Here is a 21,115-nt window from a genome sequence, read left to right as displayed (position 1 = left end):
TGAAAGCTCCCCTGGTAGAGATGTGTAAGAAGCCTTTAAATAAATACAGCTTATGTTGCAGTGAGGCAATGAAAAGAGAAAAATCCAGCCTTTTAGCCATCTTGACATGTAGTTTTCTACTATAACATTTCATAAGATTGTAGCGTACAGAGACGGCCAAAGTCTTTAGATCAGGACTTTAACTCAATCACTCATTTGGCCAAATTTAAAGACAAAGTTAAAGGCCAACCATGATATATTGATATTTGTTGAAAAATGTCATTTTCGTACACTTGCAAGGTCTATGTTGTATGATTGTGAACAAATATGCTTCCCGCCTGTCCAGAAAGCTTCTGTTTTGCACCTTTTTGGGAGGGATTGTCTTGATTGGCATGCCAACGCAACAGCAGAGTAATCTGATATTTGGATTTATCTTGAGGGAGGAAATATAGTTGCACTGCATGCCAGATTTGACCCACAAGTCTGATTTTGACTGATTGGGTGTTTACACAGTTGATAGTCCGGTGAATTCGGTTCAATTGGGGACCAAAATTTCACCATTTGTTCCATTTTCAGCTGGTAAAGTTCTCGTTCACACTGCACAGGCTAAACGACCAAAACCCTTTGAAAAACCAGTTCATCGGTTCTACTTCCTGCTTTTGGAGCGATCTCTGGTTCATTTGCAGCCACATATACTTTTGAACCGCACCAGAGTTCACCTTAATCTAACCAACTCTTAGGTTTCAATTCGGATAAGGGTTGGACTTTTTGGTCTGCATTAAAGTCTGACTACACATTCACACCAAACGAACTGGACTTTCCAGACAAACGAACTGGAGTTCGATTAAAGTGGCCTGAACTGGGCTGTTGTGAATGCACCCAAGATGATCCACATCTCTTTTTCTATCGTATCTTCAGTTTACACAGGTTTTCACAGGTTTTAGGTTTAGGATGTCAGATGAACATGGAAGAAGGCTGATTTTGAGTGCTGCCTTGATTTGGCTTTTTGTTTTAGATCATTATCCTACTAAAAGAAAAACCAGGGTCCTTGTCCAGTCTAACGACCTGAAAGAAAACGGTATCAATAATTGATTCATTTCATTTATTAAATGCTTTCAAATAAAAGGTTGGATTTGTATTAAAATTTTCATTGAGCGATTAACCTACTGCAATGAAAGATTAATTTAAGGCTTTGTCCACATCCTCACCAAGGTGCTGATAAATGTAAAACTGCTTCCAAGCTTAACAGCAGTCGATCTAACCGCATGTGTATTCATGCAAAAGTGCAGTCTATTGTCAGAGGAGAGTGAAAACATTTCTCTATTTGCTCATCGTTTCTGACAGCTTAACCTGTTTACTTAAAGTGTTAATTACTTCCATTCATCCATCCATTTATTTACAAATGTAAAAAAACATGCCATGTAGCTCAGCTAGCCTTTGTTTGAATGAACAAGCATTTAAATACCCATCATCTTCCTTGCTTTAGACATTCAAAGGATTTTGTGTCAGAGCTGATACCCATCTGCTTTCTCTTGTTACTTTATGCAACATTATTTAACTGTCTGCTTACAAAATCTCATTAAGTGTGTGTTGAACCAGTTTGGTGTACAGATTGCTAACCCAGATGACATCACAGCTGTTTCACAACACGTTTGTGGTTGTGTGTTGGGTTCATTTAGTTTTATGTCTCATTAAAAGCATGACTTGACATGTGAAAAGTGTACGTGTGCCTGCAGGAGTTTCAATTTTCGCATTTAATGCACTGCTTTTCAAACCTCTTCTGTTTTTTTTTGCTTTTCCCATACCTCATTCACCACTAACATGTTTCTTTGTTGATTTGAATTGCCATGACAACCAATCAGCCTGCCAATCAAATTCCCCCCCCTGGCAATCAGTGGATTGTACTCTCCCTGTTAATGAAAACAAACTTGGGTGGGGTGATGCAGAGAGATGTAATGAGAAATATTTTGTTAGTGATGGAACATAGTTCAGTGTTATTAGGATTTCAATGTTTAATTTAGTTTGTTTGGCTAAAATGAGGTTTTCTCATAGTATTTGGTGCATTCTGTGCTGCATCTGCAGTGCACAGTCAGTTACTGTGCACTCTCTGCCAGATTCAGACTTTCCAGTACCCAAGGAGAAAATAAAAACAGCTGAGTCACAAAGACTGCATCGCTAATCTGACTGCAGCTTTCTGGGTTGACTTCTATTTTTTATAATGAAATGCAGCTCTTATGCTGCAGCATTTTCACGTCACACAAATTCAGCATTATCTCAGGGATGGAAATCCTAAATTTTTACTATATTCCAGCTTGGGTGAGCAATATGTATGGAAGAAATGTAAAACAGGTTTGTTTTTTAGACATTGAATTAATGACATTGAAGGTTTTATCCAATTAAAAATATGAATGTTTTTAATTTGATATTTGCCAGCACAAAATTAAGCTTCAGAAATGTGCCTGCAGATGTGATGACCTTTTAGTGACTCAAACCAAAACATTCAGCACTAGATTGAGTCAAGCAGCTTTAGCCAATCAACAGTACGCTTCTTTGATCACGTGACACCAGAACTGTGAAATATTTCACTCAGTTTGAGTAAATAAAACAATAATGAATCTGCACTGGCTGTCAATAAGTACCTCTTCTGTAATGGTCTCTGCTTAAGAGAAAAACTTATTTCATCTTAATGAAGCCCCGCTAACCAGCTGCACTGGTGTCATGGATCAAAGAAGCGTAATCTGATTGGCTGAAAGCCGCCCGACTTGATTTGTTATCGACTGCTTTGGTGTCACATTTGCAGGTGATTTTTTTTTTTTTTTTTTTACTGGCAAATTTAAAGGAAAGAAACAAACTTCATATACATAATTGCATAAGATAAAAATTAAAATTTCTAACTCTAATGAGACAATATTTCTTCTATACATTTATCACATTGTTGTGATATTTCTCTGCAAAAAGAGGGTTAAAATATTTAAAATTCATCGGGTTTTTTTCTATTAATCTGTCACTGCAGTCAGAGCCTCAAAAAACAAATCAAGTTCCACTAAATAAAACATTGCACTTCATAACAGTTATCTAACTGTAATTAACTGTGAATAACACAGTAATTGTCCATTCCCAAGTGTGGAAAAAACAGCAAGTCACTTATTTTGGTAACAATGTGGTTACAATTTGTCATATCTATAAAAGTTATCTGGAACTTAACCAGATTGTACAAGTTAAATCATCTGAAAATCAAATTTTCAGATGATTGTACACAATTAAATTTACAGTAGTTATAAGTGAGATCCAAGCCTATCTTTATCGCCACTTATCTCCATAAATCATGAAAATACTTAAAAATACACAAAACTAAAACCATATGCTTTGGTTCGTTTGAAAATAGTCTGGTTAGAGGTATGAAATACAACAAGTAGGTCTGAAAAAGGAGTACCAATAGATAAACAAGTGAATTAACCCAGACAAAGAATATTATATAAACACGGAGATTTAGCATGAATAAAAAGTTAAGATTTGGTTTTGGGACATCTGAATCTTGCTAAAATAGTCAAGAAATTACCTGATAATTTCTTTAATGGTGCTTTAAATGTCTATTATACACTTTTTTTATTTGCGTATTATAAATTAGCTGTCAGATTTAGAAAATGTGAGTCTACAAATGTAATGCCTGAGGATCGATGCATCTCGGATGTGTCAGAAGTCAGGGAGCTGTAGAGCAGGAAGCCCAACCCAGAGCTTTTTAATCTTACAATGTCTGTCCTTTTTTTGTCCTTGTTTTTGTCTCTCTTCTCTCTCGTTTATCAGGCCTAAGCCATCAAGATTATTCCTTCATGCTTCTCTCCTTCCCCCCAACACAGTAACAAAGGGATGTGTGTTGTCGTTCCCTCTGGGCTCCTTTGTCCCTACAAACCAACAACTCCTCTTCCGTCTCCGGTGCCCCCCCACCCTCTCTGCAGCAGAGACTCAGAAAGCCCCCCCCCCTCCTGGTTGTCATCTCTCTTCCCTGCTCAACTGGCCACTGCTGGGACGTTTGGTCTTCTCATCTCTGCTCTTCTCAAACTTTCCTGTCACTAACCAATGTCAGAAGTCTTTCTTTCAGCTCTTTCTCTCACTTTGACATTAGAGGAAGTTGTTATGAGTGTGTGTGTGTGTGTGTGTAATCTATCCCTGTGAGGATGTCACTTGTACGTTTTTTCCCCCTCGGCAGAATTTATTTATACTTTTTAATGTGGGCATAGTAGATTTATTTATCTAGTTTGTAGAGCTGAAGGTGGGAAAAGAAATGTTTAGAGTTATCATGGAGTCAAAATATTAATTTCTACAGTTTAGTTTATCTGCATGATCTCACGGAAATTGTTGAAACCTAAAAGTTGAGCTGCCATCTTGGTGCCTGGATTTCGCCACTTTATGTTTTACAGACGTTTATTTAGTAAAGTTTTAACCTGATGCCTGGTTCAGAAATGGTACTGTATGATATCCAATGAAGGTTGTACAGCCTTGCTGAAGAAAAGTGATCGTTGCCATTTTTATTTTCTTTTTACATTACATGTTGTCGGTTCTTTTGTATCATCATTGTTTACATTTTTTTAAAAGGCTTTTGATACGTTTTGGCGCAGTGTAAAGGCTGTAGTGAGCGTTGCCTGTTGCTAATGAGAGAAGTTTTGCCTGATGACAGAAAGCTACTGTTGCCATGGTAAAATGTTCTGGTGGCTCCCACCAGCTTGCGGTGTCCTTGGTTTCTATGGTGTTCAAGAAAGGTTCGGTTCTGCCAAGATACGGTTCTGGTGTGAAGTTTACAAATGCTCATCTTTCTTGGTGGGCCAGAGGTACCCAGTTCGAACCCGGCGTAAAACATCTGCTAAGTCTGTGTGTGAGCAGCTGTGGAGTGGAATCAACACAAGCAGACTAATGTGGAAATTTCTTAATAATTTAAATTCCATGGATGGATTTTGAAGCAACAGATAATCTTTTTAGAAGAATATGCACAAGTTAAATTTGGGGGGCGGACTTTTAAAAATCACTTTTGCCAGTATTCTATCATGCAATGTGTAGTAGCACAATAAAATTGTATTGAGAAATACTTTGACCAAAAAATAATAAACAGCCATAAATGAGGAAAAAATAACATTTCACTAAATTACACTTGTGTATTGCACATAATCCACTATTAATAAATCGTTAATAACATAATGTTGACGCTGAGTATGAGTGTATGTAAACTTCTGACCAGAACTGTGAGTTTGATATGTGGAGCAGAGACCAGCTGGAGCGGTCAGCTCAACTATGAGCCACTTGAGAGATTACCTTGCCATTAATGTTGGATTTTTAATCCTTTTTTTTTAATGCAAATACCCAGAATTCTTTGCTCTGGTGGCATTGGAGATGTAACCTAATGGTGTCACTTTACAGATGTCAGTGTGATTATGTGCTTGTTTCAGTGGTACAGTCACAGTGAACCAATCTGGCGTTGGAAACTGTAGTTTGAACACAAAGCTTCGAGCCTTTTTAGTTCTTGCTCAGCGTAGATATTGTAACTTTGGTGAATCATGTTTTTTTTGGCACCAGGAATTCAGTGCAAGTGTCTCCTCACGGTTTACCCTAACCGAATGTAAATGATCTTAACATCTTGGAAGTGTAACTGTAGGCTGTATTTATAGATTCGACAAGTGCATTCACTCTATGGCTTTTCAATGTGCTACATGCCTTGATTCTTCATTCCTTTCCATTGAGTACGCCTATACATCTAATGCAACTCTGAACAAAAGAAAAATAATACAGTGTTCACTCAATTATGATGATATTGTTGTTAGTGGAATGCTTGCTTATTTATTGAAGTGTCTATTCTCAACATATAAAGTGGGATTCTGTTTCTATTTGTGAAAGAACAAAAACCATAAGCTCTATAAGCATTATCTTAGTATGTATTATGCATTATATCTATATATTCACCATTCTGCATTGTGATGATTAATGCATCAACACTTGTTGGTATTCTCAAATAAAGTTTTTCATTTGTGAACACTGTGTCTTTCTCTGCTTTGGATGAAAACATGAATGTCAGCTGCAGAATTGCAGCAAAGCAGGAATCAATCTCTATCTCTAAATGCCTGCATCGCCCCCTGCTGGTGATGCTCCTGCACTGCAGCTGGTTTAACTTTGAATGGGTGGATGGATAAAATACTGTGATGTAAAGATAAAATGTGACTATGGCAACTAAAACATGCAACAGTTTATTCTCTGTACTGTTAAAAATCACAATTTGGTCTGGTTGATCATTTAGTTAAAGCTCCTTTAACAGGTTATTGGAAAAGTCTGTAAAAGGGCACTGAAGTGAAGTCTTTGCAGTAGCATAACCACAGGAAAGAATTTAAAAAAACATTTTGAACATAAAGATTATTTTTAACTTTTAACAAAAATAACTTTTAACATGGTAGCAACCCAAACATAAAACAAGCGAAGACTAAGACAATGTTTACGTTGTTGTGTTTACATAACTGAACCATGGTGAAAATGGGAAAGACCAGAGAACATCTTATTCTAGGTTGGCATCAGCTAAGGGTGGACATTTACCACACAGAAAATATATTTTTTAACAATAAACTATCATAAGAATTTAGATTGGTTGTGACAGTGATGAATAAAAACTCAAAAACGGGCTCTATTTTCTGCATTTTTACTATTTTTCCCTCAGTTTTATGAAGTTCTAAATAAATATCAGTACATTCAAAAAATTAAAAGCTGCACACAGTCACTCTGTACAGCCCAAAATCACATTTCCTTATGTAAATGAAGTCTGGAAGAGGCCAGTTTATCGTCACTTTGATCATTATTGCAATAAACTAAATATGCTAAAAGTTTTAGTCCATATCGCCCATTCCTAGCTTCAGAAGCAGGTAAAGAAACAAGATCCCATTAGTTTCCATGAAACATCTAAGATCTTCTATGACTATTTTAGTACTGTTTTTGGTGGGAAATGGTTAAAATAACTTTTAATGGACAAGGGAAGATTTTTATTTATGTAAAATTGAAAAATGCATGACCCATAGTCTCATCATTATAAGGACAAATGTCAGTTACATGTTTTGGCTTCTAATGTGGTGTCAAATTTATTTTCGTTTTGGGCCTCATCAAGTTTATGAAAATCCTGCCATTTATGGCAAAATATATTGATAAAACTACCCCTTAGCAAACTGTTAAAATATTAATAAATGACTGCATTTAATGAGTACTACTTAAAATTAAACATTGAACATCTCACAATTTTGTAACTTAGCAGTATACAGATAAAAACTGCTTTAATTTGACTGATAAAATTATATTTAAGCATACAACTGTTATCTTGAAAGTTCTATTTATGTGGCCCTCACATAAAAACTTAAGGCGGGCCTTGAAATTGGCCCCCTGGCCTTGAATTTTAATACATCTTACACAGAGTTAACTAAACTATGATCATTTCTCAAATACAGGTGGCATAGCTTTATAACTGGCCTTTAAGCATGTTTCTGAGTCGACACGTGTAGTGCAGTTTCAAAAAAGCGTCCCTTCTGTTTTCATAGTGAACAGTTAGCTGAAGAGCTAAGCTAACATTAGCATGTTTACTCTGTTTTGACTCATTGATAATTCAGCCGATAAGCCATTTAACCGTGTTTAGACAAAACGTAGAGAAATGCCTGGCCTCCATTTTCAAAAAGTCTGATTTTGCTTTTCGCATCATAAGTGTTAATGACTGGTGTTTCAGCTGCTCTCTGGTTGCCTCTCATTCAGCTGTTTGTGGATATCTGATCATAGTGCAGAGAAGGTTACTGAAGCAGGTAATATGGCCTCTGACATCTTTTTAAAGGAGGAAAAGACTTTGGTTGTTTTGGAAAACCCAGATTTGATCATGGAAAAATTTAACAAATACACAAGAACAAAAGGACAAAATTGTACAATTGAATGATCTATATTTAATTGTACCGGATCCCAAACATTCCTGCTCCAAATCTCTCTGACTTCACTTCAGCTTGTCGTTTTATAATTATGCTACTGCAATACATAAATAACTTATTTTAGGCCTTTACCAGGGGACCGGTAAATGTAGAACAAGCTGCTTTTAGCTTGTACAGGGTGTGTTGACTTCTGCTAAAGCTGCCTCAGTAATGACTACCTGATCCTGTTTTTAGTGATTACTTTAGCTCTAGCTAGTGAAGATTAAGAAGAAAATTTCATCGGAACATCACAGCAGGGACATGTCTTAATGCATGAGTTTGCCTGATTTTACATTTCTACATCTAACTATAACTGAGGAACATCTGCATGGCAGTATCTGTTCTTCAGCATGTTTTCACAAAGGCATATATAATTTTTTCTGTCTCAAATTCAACAACACTGGAACAAACTTGAAACTAAAAATGTTTTTTAAAAAAAGCAGCTTCCTGTCAGAATGGCTGATGAGGTTGAGTGGGTGTGTGTGTCTGCAGGACGGCAGTGGCGCTCTGCAGCGCAGCGGATCTCTTGGGAAGCTCAGAGATGTTTTGCGTCGCAGCAGCGAGATGCTGGTGAAGAAACTGCAGGGCAACGGACCACCTGAACCTCGCAACACCAAGTAATTAACAAATGAACATTTTTATTTGAAGTAAATGCTAGTTATTAATGCTTGTTTTTTTTCCTAATTTCATCATTCAAAGTGTGACATGTTCTTAGATCAGTTTTGGGAAAATAACCTGATATATAAACTATTCTTCTTCTTACTTTCCCAGCATGAAAAGAGCTGCTTCACTGAATTACCTGAACAAAACAAGTGACGACTCTTTTCAGGTGAGGATGGAAATATTTGGAATCTATTTACGCTTCTTTTTCACATTTTTATTTGTACCAAATTTCAAAAACTAATTATCATTTCCCTTCCCCTCAGCAATTAATTGTTTACTTCACATAAAAACTCTATAGGATACATTAAAGTTTGTTGCTGCAAAGAAAAATGTGCAAACGTTGAAGGGAAATAGATACTTTTGATAGTAGGTTTATATGTTGCATCATCGGCATTTAAACTCTGTTGGCCAGTAGCCAAAGAGCTTATCCTGGTGTTTGTTGCACAAAGTCTAAAAGATCATGTTTGTTCTGATGTGGAAATGGCATCAGAACAAACACCGTTCTAATGCCACAACAGTGCAATCTCTGCAAACATGCAGAGATTGTTTACAGGGGTGCAAGCAATCTCTGCATGAGATTGCTTGTATTTTCTTTTTTCTTCTTTTGTTGTGTTGACCACAACAAAAGAGTGGTGCAAACTGAATTGTGTTTTTTGGGATTTATTAAGTTGTTTGATTTGATCTCTGCTTTCCTCTTTTTTTAACCTCCATTCCAGACTCGAGGAGGCGGAAACTTCAGGGAAAGCCGGGGCCTGAGCTCCAGCACTGTGGATCTGTACACTGGGAAGTGAGCAGCTCAGGAGGTCGCATCTCCACATCAGAGTAATTCTTTATAAGGACTCGTCTCCTGGGACGCAACAATGACTGACGACACTACCACACAGAACCAGCTGCTTCAGGGTCTTTATCCTCGCAGCCGGGCACTTATGCACACCCAACACCCCAAACCTTCACAGATGGAGACTTCCCTGCATAAATGACACATTGTGGTTTTAAATGTTTCTGTCTCCTGCTGACCGACAGCCTTACCCCCCTTCATCATGGCCCTGAACTTCTCCTTTGCCCGAGTGCCTCATTAAGGCGTTGGTATTAGCTGCTGCACTTTGAATTGATTTGTTGCCATAAAGTCACTCGTGCTGGTTTTATTTTCCTCTTGTGTTGTTTGGATCTCAGATTTTTGTGACTTCCTCTCTTCCTGTGCCATTTGATTGTTTTATCAGTGCAAGAAAATAAACTTTGCAGACTTTGAGGTGTGAGATGAGGTTGGATGAATGTGTTATTTTCTTGCCTTTTGAGATTTAATTTCCAATTAGGTTAAAGCTTTGGGGTACAGGGTGAAACATTTATCACAATTTTAAGTCGTGTGAAATTATCTGCTGCTTTAACTTACTGTTTTGATGTAAAAATGTTGTTTTTTTTCCTGCTGCTGAACTTTAAAACTTTGAGGCATTTTGGACTCAAAAAGCTGGAAAACAATATTTTAAATTGTTTCAGAATAAAAAAAAACCCTAGGCTGCTTGATTTATCTCGACCTGGAAGTCTTAATAATATTTGGTGCAGGGTTTAAGCCTCTCAGCACCACCTGCCACATTTTGAGAGCATGTTTGTATAAAGTTATTTAGTAATCAGGATGGGGATGGTTTGTTTTTGCACGATTCTCAGGTGGTGGTCTTTCTCACTGATTGCATTTTTAGTGAAGCATCTCCTCAGAACTGGATTGTCCTAATACAGTTTTATATTTTATAAGTCTTCCTTACTCTGAAAACTTTGTAGGAAAAAAATGCATTCATCAAATGATAAGTCAACATAATCTTAAGAGGTGATCCTGATCTGTTTGTTGGGATTAAACTGAATGTTTTAGAGATGGTTAGAGCATCAGATTGGGCCTGATTCCTGAACAGTCCTGTATGTAATCAGTAGCCACTTTCTCTGAGGATCCTTGAATAAAAACAGTTTGATTAATAGTTCTCATGTCTTTTTTTGTCCAGTTTATGTTAGAGACGATCAAGTCAGCCCACAACTTCAGTTATTACAGCTGGAAACCAGTGATCAGATCTAAAATCTGGGTGTAGTGATGGACTCAGATGTGAACCTTCTCAAGAAAGACGTCTGGTTCCTATGTCATGTAAACATTTAATTACTCAAAGTTACTATTTTCTGTAAAGTCCTCCAATCATATGTTCAACATAAACAATAAATGTATTTACTATGCTACACAAATTGTGTTTCACAATATTTATGGGCCATTAACTCAATTTGCACTTATTTGTAGATTGGTGAAACTTATATTTAAGTTATTACATTTTTATGTTAAATATTTGCATCAAATAAAAAAAATGTCTAAGTTTAAAAAGACAGTGATCCATTTAAACCGGAGGGTCGCACTGTTGTATTCCCGATCCAAGTTGAGTTACCGGAAGCTGCATTTGGAAAAGAGAGGTTCATGTGTCAAGGCACCGGAAATATACACATTGTTAAAAGGATGTAGAGAACTTCAAAGTAAAATTTTGTTATTTTTTTATGTTAAGTGTGAAAGTAATGTGGAAAATCACCAAAGGTTCTGTGATCATTGTGTTAAATATAAAAAAAATTAATTTAAAAAATGTTTCAATTATTTATCTTTTTTTTTGGTTGCCAAAATTAGGTCAAAGCATATTAATTTATCAAAATGGCTGAGTTGGGTAGTAACTAGTTACATTTACTCAATTAACTTTACTTGAGTAACTTTTTACTTTTAGGAGTATTTTTCCTACGCTGTACTTTTTACTTTTGCTTGAGTTATTTTATTATGAAGCACCACTACTTTTACTTAAGTAAAACGTCTGTATTCTCTACCCACAGAATGAAAAACAAACATGTTTTAACCAAAAATTCACCAGACACACACACACACCTGCAGTTTTTGTTATAGTTTCATAAGTCTTATATTGAAGTACACTGATTTTAACTATTTTTATTTTGCCTAAGTTTATTTTTTGTTGTATGAATTATTGTCATTTTGGTCTTTAGAATACCAAAATTTCCACTTAACTTTATGCCTGATGATGTAATTTCTAAATCTAAATGTTAACTGATTGATAATTTGATCAGTTACTCAGTACTTTAGTAGACTTTTTTAACCAAATATGTTTTTACTCTTACTTGAGTAATTTCTTGGATGGCTACTTTTTATTTTTACTTGAGTAAATATATGTCGAGGTACTGCTACTCTTACTTGAAAACAATTTTTGGGTCCTCTACCCACCTCTGCAGAATGGTGTTTCCCAACCCTGGTCCTCAAGGCTCACTGTCCTGCATGTTTTACAGGTTTCCCTGCTTTAATGTGCCTGATTCAAATGATTGCAGTTCAACAAACGCCTGTTAATCAGTCATTAATTGAAATCAGCTGGACTGAAGCAAGGAAATACCTAAAACATGCAGGGCAGTGTGCCTTGAGGGACCAGGGTTGAGGGAAACACCACGAAGTCTGGATTTAAATTCAAAAGAGAATCAATCTGATTGGCCTTCTTGAGGAATTATGCAAAAATAGAGGCGCGAAACTGGAGAAAACCCCGAGTTTCCGCCACTTCGCGACTCTAATTGTGAAAGGTATCTACAGGAAGCGCGTCCCGTTTTTCCAGCCTGCTTCACTGCATGTGTGTGAAGAGGGAGAGAGAGAGAGAGAGAAAGAAAATCCACTCCACTCAGAGTCTGCAGAGCGGGAGGAAGCAGAGTTGGGAGACAAACCGGGCTGAAGGAGGTCCGGGCGGTTCTGAGCTCGGTCGGACCCACGCAGTGGGCTGGAATGAGTCACAGCAGCCGACATTTCCCGCAGCTTTCCCCCCTGTGAGCCACCTGGAAGTTCATAGAGTTGGGTCCAAACTTTCGGCGGGGCTGCTCGGTGTGAACTCAGTGGTTCGCGTAGCTGGCCTGGTTTGAGTTCCCTCTTGTTTCTGCCGTGTTCCGGTGAAACCAGGTGAGCAGCCGAGGCCGTCCGGGCTTCTCCCCCGGGGGAGCTGCGCAGGGAAGCGGCGCTGGGATACCTGTGCGCACACGGTGACTCTGCTCTCGCTTTGACTCTACCTGCGGGTTTTTCTAAGGGAAAACCGAACTGGAAACCATGGACGTACCGGCAGGGGGTAAAACCCGGCGGAGGGTAAACTCCGGGGTAACCCGGAGAGGAAAAACCCTGCTGGATGTTCTGTACGCGGCTGGATTCATCTGCCTCCAAGGTCTGTACCAAGTTTCTCTTCGCTCAGTTACGATGTATCCACTTCTCAGCATGCTCTGCTGGTTAAAACGCTGATTAATCATCATCATGATCACATAACTGAGACTTCTGCCTGGATGTGGGGTTTAGATGTGAAAAGTTGGACTTAAAGTTTGTGTTTGGAGCAGGAGGGGGACCCCTCCCCCATTGGCCCCCGGTGAGGGGGAGAAACAACTGAAATTTAGAGTGCAAGCGAAGTCTGCCTGCATAATGAGTGAAATTTACGGATGCATTGTGTTCTGCAGAGGTTTGCACCTCAAACCTTTTTGTGAAGCGTACGAAAAAGTGGGTGTGCGTTTGTGTTTATTCTGTTTTGTGTCATTTATCCTTGTTTTATGGAGCTTTTTCTTTATAAAAGTGTATCTGCATGTACCTACGTCCTTAAGTGTAACACATTTTAGGTGCTGCACCTAAAATGTCTCCACTGTGGGACAAAAACAAGTTTTCCCTGTAGATACTGGAGGTATGTCCTGAGCCAGACTTTAAAAGAGGCAGTAGCCCAGGGCTCTGAGTTTTAGGGGGCTTCTAAATTATTGTTGTATACTCTGTGTGATTTCCAAAAATGGCCTCATTTTGCATGTAGTATTTTTTTAAAATGTTGTTGGAGTTTTGTTAATTTAATCTACGCAGCAATATTTGAAAATGATCGTTTTGGGACCAACATGGTCTGTAAGATGTTTTAAACAAACTATTCATCAATTTGTATCTGTAAATGTGTGGGCTTGCCTAACAATTTCTGTAATTTGCATGAGTAAAAGATGTTTTATTTTAATTTATTCTGGGATAGGGTACCAAACTGGCTCCAGCCCAGGGGCCCCCATTCCTCTGAATCCGGCCCCGGTTATTTGTCTGCCAGCTTTTGGACGTCTAGAGAGATAAATATGTTTACTTGATTGTTGTTCTTTGCAAAGTAGCTTAAACTCAGTTAGATTATCCATAACAATCGATTTTACGAGTCATGCCACAATTTATGTTCTTGGATTTGGGTCTGGACTTTGACTAGGCCATCCTCATGCTTTGATTTGAACCAGTTTTGTAGTTGTCTTCCCCTCCCCCCAGGAATTCCCAGTTTTTAGCTCCATCTGTCTTTCCATCAACTCTAATCAGCTTCCTTGTTTTAGCTGAAAAAAAACCCAACAGTATGATGTGCCATCTAGTACTGTAGATGGTGGTGCCACGTGTTTTCCTTGGACTTCATGACAGGGATGAGCATTTATTGTGAAAAATTAGATTTATTAATGCCCTTATAAACTAACAGTATTATAGAAATACTATTTTCTTTTACACAAAAGCACCAATAAATATTAGTTATAATTATTATAAAATTTAGAGTAAGTAAAGAAGCGCATTTCAAATAGCAAATGTTTTAAGTCACACCCATACAGATACTTAAAGGAAGTAACTGTTTTTTATGCCACCACTGTGATTGTTATGACAATAATACCACAAAATATTGCAATCAAATTTTTAGGCCCATATCGCCCACCTCTACTTCATGATGCGGATTGTTCTCAAATATTCTCACAAACGTCAAAACATCCTCAAAGAACTGCTGGGTTTATACTGAGGTTAACATAAAAAGGAGAACTCTTTATTTATTTATTTATTTTTTGATTTGGTGGCTGACGATGATCAATCAATCAAGTTTAATTGTGTAACGCATTTCAGCAACAAGGCAGTTCAAAGTGCTTTGCATCATTAAAAACACAAAAAGTCATTAAAGACCCCATGCAGTCAACAACTGAGAAAACCAGTAAACATTTCATTTTGTCAAGTGCCATTGTTACACATTAAATATTTTGGTTAATATTTAATTTATTATGGCTTCAAAGCAACTCAAAACAGTTGGGCTTTTAGCTTTGATTTAAATGAACTCAGTGTTTCAGCTGTTTTGCAGTTTTATTTAGCAGATTTTTAGTGCACAGAAGCTGATTGCTGCCTCTTATGATGATGATATTTTTTATTTAATTAAAGGGGAGCACTGTTGCCTTGCAGTAAGGGGTTCCTTGGTTCAAATCACGGTCTGAGGTCTTAATACATGGAGTTTGCATGAATTTATGTATCCATTTCTTTATACTTCGGAATTATGCACCTTTTTTTCATTTAAATACTAGTGAAATATACTAAAGTGTTGGCTGTAACATGATAAATTGTACCTTTGAAGGCACAGCTGTATGCTTTCCAGCATATTGGATAACTGCCTCTCCAAGCTTGGCAAAAGTTTGTGGATGTTGCGTGTATCCTGAAGTGGAGGAAAAGTCTCATTCTGCTTTATGATCGTTGACCTCAGACAGAAGAACAAGAAGAAGAATCAACTCCTGCCTTCGTTCTTTAAGACTCAAAGTTCAAGACCTCAGCTGCAGAGTGAGAAAGAAGAAGAAGAAAAACAGTGTAAACATCGGAGTGTGTGGAAAAGGAATTCTGTTCTCCTGCCGGGGATGGAGCTCATTAAATCAACGCTCTTCGGGTCAGAACTGAGTCGGTTTTATCTGATTCTTGCAGATTGAGTTTTGCTGCTGCCGTGGCTGTCAGTGCCTGAATAAATTCCTTAGAGCTGAAGTGTGTCTCTGCTTCCACTCCCCCCGCCGCCACACCGCCTCATGGTGCCCGTTTTTGGGGATGAATGTGTCCTCTGTGTGCCAGCGGCAGCAGGGGAGACGGGTCTGCCGCGGGTTTGTTTTTATAAAACGTCTGAACAGAACCACTCCAGGTTCTGTCGTCTCAGACGGCCCGCTGTTTAAAAAAAAAGGGGGGGGGGGGATCTGTTTTTCTGACTGAGTAGATCTGACAAAATTTTCTTTTTTTTCTTCTTGGTGGTTATTTTCAACTGGATCTGGGTGCTCTGGTCAAATATTTGCACATAACATTTTAGAGAACTCTTAAGTGAAACAATCGCACTTGAGTTTGTCGACTCTTGTTTCCATCTGTGGATGAAGCCATCTGGACCACCGTCTATGACATAAAACTGCTTAGATATAGTATTTTAATGTTGAAAAACACTACTTGGCGATGATGTTTTTATGCAAATCCATAGGATTTCTTCATATTACTGTGCATTTAATTAAACCACTATTGAGTTTAGTGCTGCACATAATTATTTTAGTTAATGATTATTGTATCAATTATTGTGGTTATCACTCGCATAAAAAAATTTCAACGTTAAACAGCTTTTTCATTTAACCACCATATTTCATTTAAATATGGCAAAAGTTTAGTTTTGGCTAAAGTTTTAACTTCACCCAGTTAAAACTCACTAAAGGAATGCAATGTTGCTGCATTTTAAGCAATAAAATGCTTGCTTTTCTCATTAAAAAAGGAATTATATTGTTTGCATCTTTTGATAGATGCAAACAATCTATTGTTAAACCATTTTACTGTATAAAAAGGCTTAAGTGGTTAAATGAAATATCTGTAAAACAGTTTTTATCTGATTGTTTGGATAATCAATAGAATAATCAGTTTCTAAAGTATTTTTTATTGCAGCCATATGACTGACTTTTTTTTTTTTAATCTAAAATGCATGTATATTTTGTACATTTTTGGCTTAATTACTATTGTGAATGTTTTTTTTGGGTCTGTATATTCCAGTTATCACTTAATCAATTACTAAATTAGTTTAATTATTTCAGTAATTGATTAATTGCTTCAGGCCTAATTGAGTTGGTTGCTCAGTGAAAGCCTGGATGCTGTTCCTTTAAGCGTGTGGGACGTGGCCGTCCTGCAGACTCCCTCCTAACCTGCAGCATCACCCGGCGGTTTGCTTAGCCTGTTAATAAACAGCAGCTTCTACTGTACTGGAACAGATGGCTTCCTTTTAGAGCATTTTATTGGCATTTACACCTGCTGCAGCTTTATTTAAGAAAAGGGAAAAAAAACCTTACGCTTTGCTCATTAATGCTGCTGTGCCTGCAGGCCGCTTGGCTGCTCCTTCATTTTCTGAATGCTCACATTAGGACGGGATAAGAGGATTATTACTGAATAAACTGAGATGTGTTGTGTGTGGATGAATTTATCTCCACCAGGCGATCTGCCATCAGTTTATAAAGACAATGTGCACTTTGTTGTGTTATTTACAGAACACTGACTGGCATCTGAAGTGGATGATGCATAAATTAGCATGGAGATTTAGAGGGAAAGTGGTAAGAAAAAAAAAAGTAAATCTGATATTTGATGGTTTCAAGTTGAAGTTATATATCGGTCCTTAGAAATTCTGGAAAAGTACAGGATGTGATTTGTTAAAATGTGTCCTGAAAAGATGGTGAAAGTTCAGGCTCCATATTGTTTGTGTTCAAAAGATTAATGTTGGAATTTGTGGGGAAAAGAGACTTTAAACATTGGGTTATAATGGAGCCGCTGCTGTGCAGGAAAAAGTCTCATTTATTTCAGTATCTTCCAGACCTGGATGAGAATGAAGAAATATTTGTTTCCAGACTTTATTTCATGTCTTATTCTCTAGACCTTCCTTCTGTCATTGTTGACTTTGTCTGTCCTAGATTTTTTTTTTTCCCCTTGTCCTCCCTTCCTTTCCTTCATGTGTCCTCCTTCCTTCTGCCCATGCTTCCTTCTTTTATGTCCTTCCTTCCTCCTTTCTTTCCTTTAATTTGACCTTTTCTTCCTAACTTTCGTTCTTGTTTTTGTCATCTTCCTTTCCTCATGTTCTGCCCTCTTTCCTTCCTTTCCTTCCTTGTGTCCTACCTTTTTATATTTTAGCCATGACTTATCGGTCTGGGAACTCTGAAACTGTTTTTCATGTGAAGTTTACAATATTTAAGAACAGTTTGTCTTTGTTTAGATTTTGCTACATGGAGATTTAACAACATCAAGAAGAAAAAGGGGGGGAACACAACAGAGGTTAAAAACTTGACAAGGATAAATAGTGAGATTGTTTATCATGTGTCCTTATGGACATCAGAAACTTTCACTAGTAGCTGTGGGAGGATTTCTCAAGGCCCTCTGAGGCTCTGGTTTCTGCTCATTTATCAGGTGATGTTTATTCAGCTTTAGGTGAAGCTTTTGAACTTTTTTTTTTTTTAAACCCCAGTCACTATGTGCAGTTTACTCCGAGTCCATTATGGAGGGTTTCACTCTCAGGGGAGGATCTTCTTACGCCATTTCAGAGGTTTAACTCATGGTTGTGAAATCTCTTGTTACAGACTTCGTGTCACCCGCCAGATCGATGCGTCGCTGGCGCTCGTTTGTCGCTCTCATCACGTCGGTAACAACAGTTTGAAAGCAAAACTATTTATGGATTTTGTGGCTTTTCCCGTCTCCTGAGCTTTTCTTACGTTTCACTGAAACCATCTTAAAGTCAAGGCTCAGCGGTTGCCAAAAACAACCGATTCTCCAGCCTGAGGGAGATTAGAAAGAAAAATGGATATGATAGCTTATAAGACGTCTTGTCAGCTAATATTTTTCATGCTCTTACATTAAACCTTTGGTATGTGTGTGGGAGAATCGTACATAAATGAGAAAACCTTACTCCTTTTTGCCTTGTAAACTAACAAAACCAAGTAAAGAAGAGCAAAAATAGTGACTACCATGCAACTAAGCCACCGTATGTTTTTCATTAAGATCATACATGTTGGCTCATGTGTTAGTGATTTGGCTGCTTTGTGGTTTTTGTTGTGGATCTTTTTCTTCTGCCGGGTCTGTTGCTCGTCTTGTCGTGAAGGATCTCTGTTTATTGACTTGGTTCCTCTGCAGCTCTTTGTTTTGTCTGAACTGGAAGACTGATTGTGATGCACTCTTGCGTAGCGGCATTTTTCTTTCTGCATTGTTTCTGAGGATTTGCTGCCACGCATCACTTGGTTAGCCTGTAAGAGATGCTAAATATTTATTTTTTTTCTAAAATATTCCTAACTAGGATTGGAAAGAAAATCTAGGATGTCAGATGCCAAACCAAGTCATGTAAGACGAAGCATTTGTTTATGCTGTCTTTCACTGCAATACTGTAGTAATGTAATTTAACATCTCTAAAAGTTATTAGTTTTAAAGGGAAGTAAAATAACACACCAGAGTGAACCACCTCCTGCTGGTGGTTTGTGCATTTTTCTAACTATTACTCAAGGAAAGCCTGCCTGTCCATTAGGGTTGCACTGATAAACGAGCCCCAATTTCCTTAATATTGGGAGATTGGCGATCGGCCAATACTTGCATGAAAAACCGATCTTATCCACCAACCTGATCTACCTCTGCACAGGTGTGAAAAGCAGCCACTGTCCCCGTTTTTCTCTACCATGAGAGAGGAGTGACTAACACACTCTTAAATCAGCATTTATTGTTGATCATGTAACATGATAAAATTCTTAGAAGTATTTTGATTTCTTGTTTTTGCGCTAAATTGCAATTAATGCTTTAAAAAAAAGTCTAAATATTGTTAATTTAGCAATTTTATTCACTGTTTGATGAGATAATAAATAAATATGATTAAATTCAATTACTGTGTGCAGCTTATTATTCACACTTCTTTATGCGACTGGTGTCCTGAAGAAGTATATTACAAATAGGTATGCTTTTCAAGAGCATTGTTTATTTTTGTGGGGTTCTGATTGCTATGTCTTTAGACACTAAAAAAAGGAGTAATAAATGATTCTTATTACTTGGACTTATAGCTCCACAAAAGACCATGATAAAACTTTATGCCTGCAGGCACACCGTTAACAATTGTCGCATCACTCTTGCCAACTTGGCAACTTCTCGCTATATTAAGCGACTTTTCAGACAAAAAAATCCAAAATTAGGTTTGATGGGTAAGGCTTTTTAAAGGTCTATGATTGCCCAGAAAACTGCAATCGGTCCACACTACTATCCTCAGATTTTTCAAGAGTATATCTAAAATATTGTAGAGTAATGTTTGGGAAGCTGAAATAACTTGGCGCAATAACATGACATGCCATTAGCTGGTGTTAGCAGCCATTCCAGGAGAAACATTTACTTTTCTGTATCCCCGAGAGTGTAAATATAGAAGACTGAAAGCTTCTGCTGTAGTTGTTTTTACACTGCATATTGAGGTGTATTTGACATTTGAACATGAAATAGACAGTTATGAATGATTTGAAAATGATTCTCGGGTCATTACAGGTGTTTGCATGAGGTTGTGGTCCTTAACACCCACAAATACCGTTCCAGAGGATAGCTAGTGAAAATATTTGATCGGTGTTTAGGGACAAGGAATCTCTCAAATGTTGCTCAATTAATTTTAAAGGTAAAATTTTTGAAATAAAGCAGAATTGGGGCTTTTAAAGGAGCAGGCACATTTATTAAGAGGAGTTGTAAACTTTAAGTTTGTTTGGCCTTTTAAAGGCAGCATTCAGTGACTAGTCACAGCTGGCAGTAAAATTAACCTCGATGTTTTCCTGCAATAGTTTTATTGTTTTTCCACTCTGTTCCTTGGGATCTGGATGAAATTTCATGATTTCTGCTGAACTGTAGAAATAAGATTTGGTTAAACTCAGCAATTCAGTTTTTTTTTTTTTAAGTTTACATATGATCATCCCTTGGTAAAAGAAGTGTATTTGTTTGGCAGCCTGACCTTGTAACTCCCTCCTCTGATACTCCAGCTTCTCCGCCTGGCAGGCAGGTATGAGGCTCACATTGAGGAGGGACGGGAGGGGCTTCATAGTGTAACAAAATCCCCGTTTTGCTTTCAGTGTTTGGGGGCGAAGCGTGAGCGGTGCTGCTGCTGCATTTAAATGCATCCAATTGAAACGTGCAGGAATGCCTCATTTGGCTGCAGCCCGTTTGAAGGGAGAGGAGGGAATAAAGGAGGGTGAGGAGGGGAGGAAGGCATGCCATCGCATAAACCCTGCAGCCATTAACTCTTTGTTGCCTGAGGCTGAATGAATTCATCAGAGCAACAGGCCACAGGCAGAGACACCAGACAGCTTCTATTCAGCTCGTCATTGTCGCAGCGGTGCATGGAAACAGGCTGACGAGGCCTCTGGTGTCTGATACCGTCAGTGGCTGTTTCACCTCGAGCCGTTCAGTTGGCCCAGCCGCTCAGATGCTACAAACTAATCTGTTCTGTGACCGATTCATTCAGCTGCTTCGCTTTCTGTTTGGAGATGCTCTTTGTTTTTCTATTGGGGTTACAGCAGAGGTCCGGGGAATGGGTCCGTCTCCATGGCAGCGTGATGCGTTGACCTCGTGGTCCCCTCACCCAAATTAACCCAGCTGGGCCGGTGCGGAGGATGATGCGAGCCGGACTGATGTGGATGGGCTTATCAGAATGTTTTAGATCTTCCCGGCTCCCTTGACT

The 21,115-nt window shown here is 38.1% G+C and overlaps 2 protein-coding genes across 8 annotated transcripts in view; both read left to right on the top strand.

The window, feature by feature from the left end:
* LOC102233978 (kinesin light chain 1) overlaps positions 1-10,573 on the top strand; it is a 30,494-nt gene extending 19,921 nt beyond the window's left edge. For 5 of the 7 annotated variants that reach the window (XM_023326899.1, XM_014469706.2, XM_023326898.1 and 2 more), the window contains 3 exons: positions 8,439-8,563; positions 8,718-8,775; positions 9,326-10,573. In XM_023326899.1, the coding sequence (XP_023182667.1) occupies positions 8,439-8,563; positions 8,718-8,775; positions 9,326-9,400 (258 nt within the window). In that variant the 3' untranslated portion in view covers positions 9,401-10,573. Of the gene's footprint in view, positions 1-3,783; positions 5,999-8,438; positions 8,564-8,717; positions 8,776-9,325 lie in introns of those variants that run through there. The other 2 variants (XM_005795137.2, XM_005795136.2) reach the window with 1 other exon arrangement.
* Positions 10,574-12,275: 1,702 nt separating this feature from the next.
* The window catches only part of ptk7 (protein tyrosine kinase 7 (inactive)), a 79,922-nt gene continuing 71,082 nt past the window's right edge, over positions 12,276-21,115 (top strand). The window contains exon 1 of the mRNA XM_023327019.1: positions 12,276-12,820. Coding sequence (XP_023182787.1) covers positions 12,709-12,820 — 112 coding nt within the window. The 5' untranslated portion in view covers positions 12,276-12,708. The remainder of the gene's footprint in view (positions 12,821-21,115) is intronic.

The sequence above is a fragment of the Xiphophorus maculatus genome, chromosome 22 (assembly GCF_002775205.1).
Source record: "Xiphophorus maculatus strain JP 163 A chromosome 22, X_maculatus-5.0-male, whole genome shotgun sequence".
Lineage (NCBI taxonomy): Eukaryota > Metazoa > Chordata > Actinopteri > Cyprinodontiformes > Poeciliidae > Xiphophorus > Xiphophorus maculatus.
The sequence above is the reverse complement of the archived record's forward strand: the minus strand, read 5'-3'. Positions and strand labels throughout refer to the sequence as shown.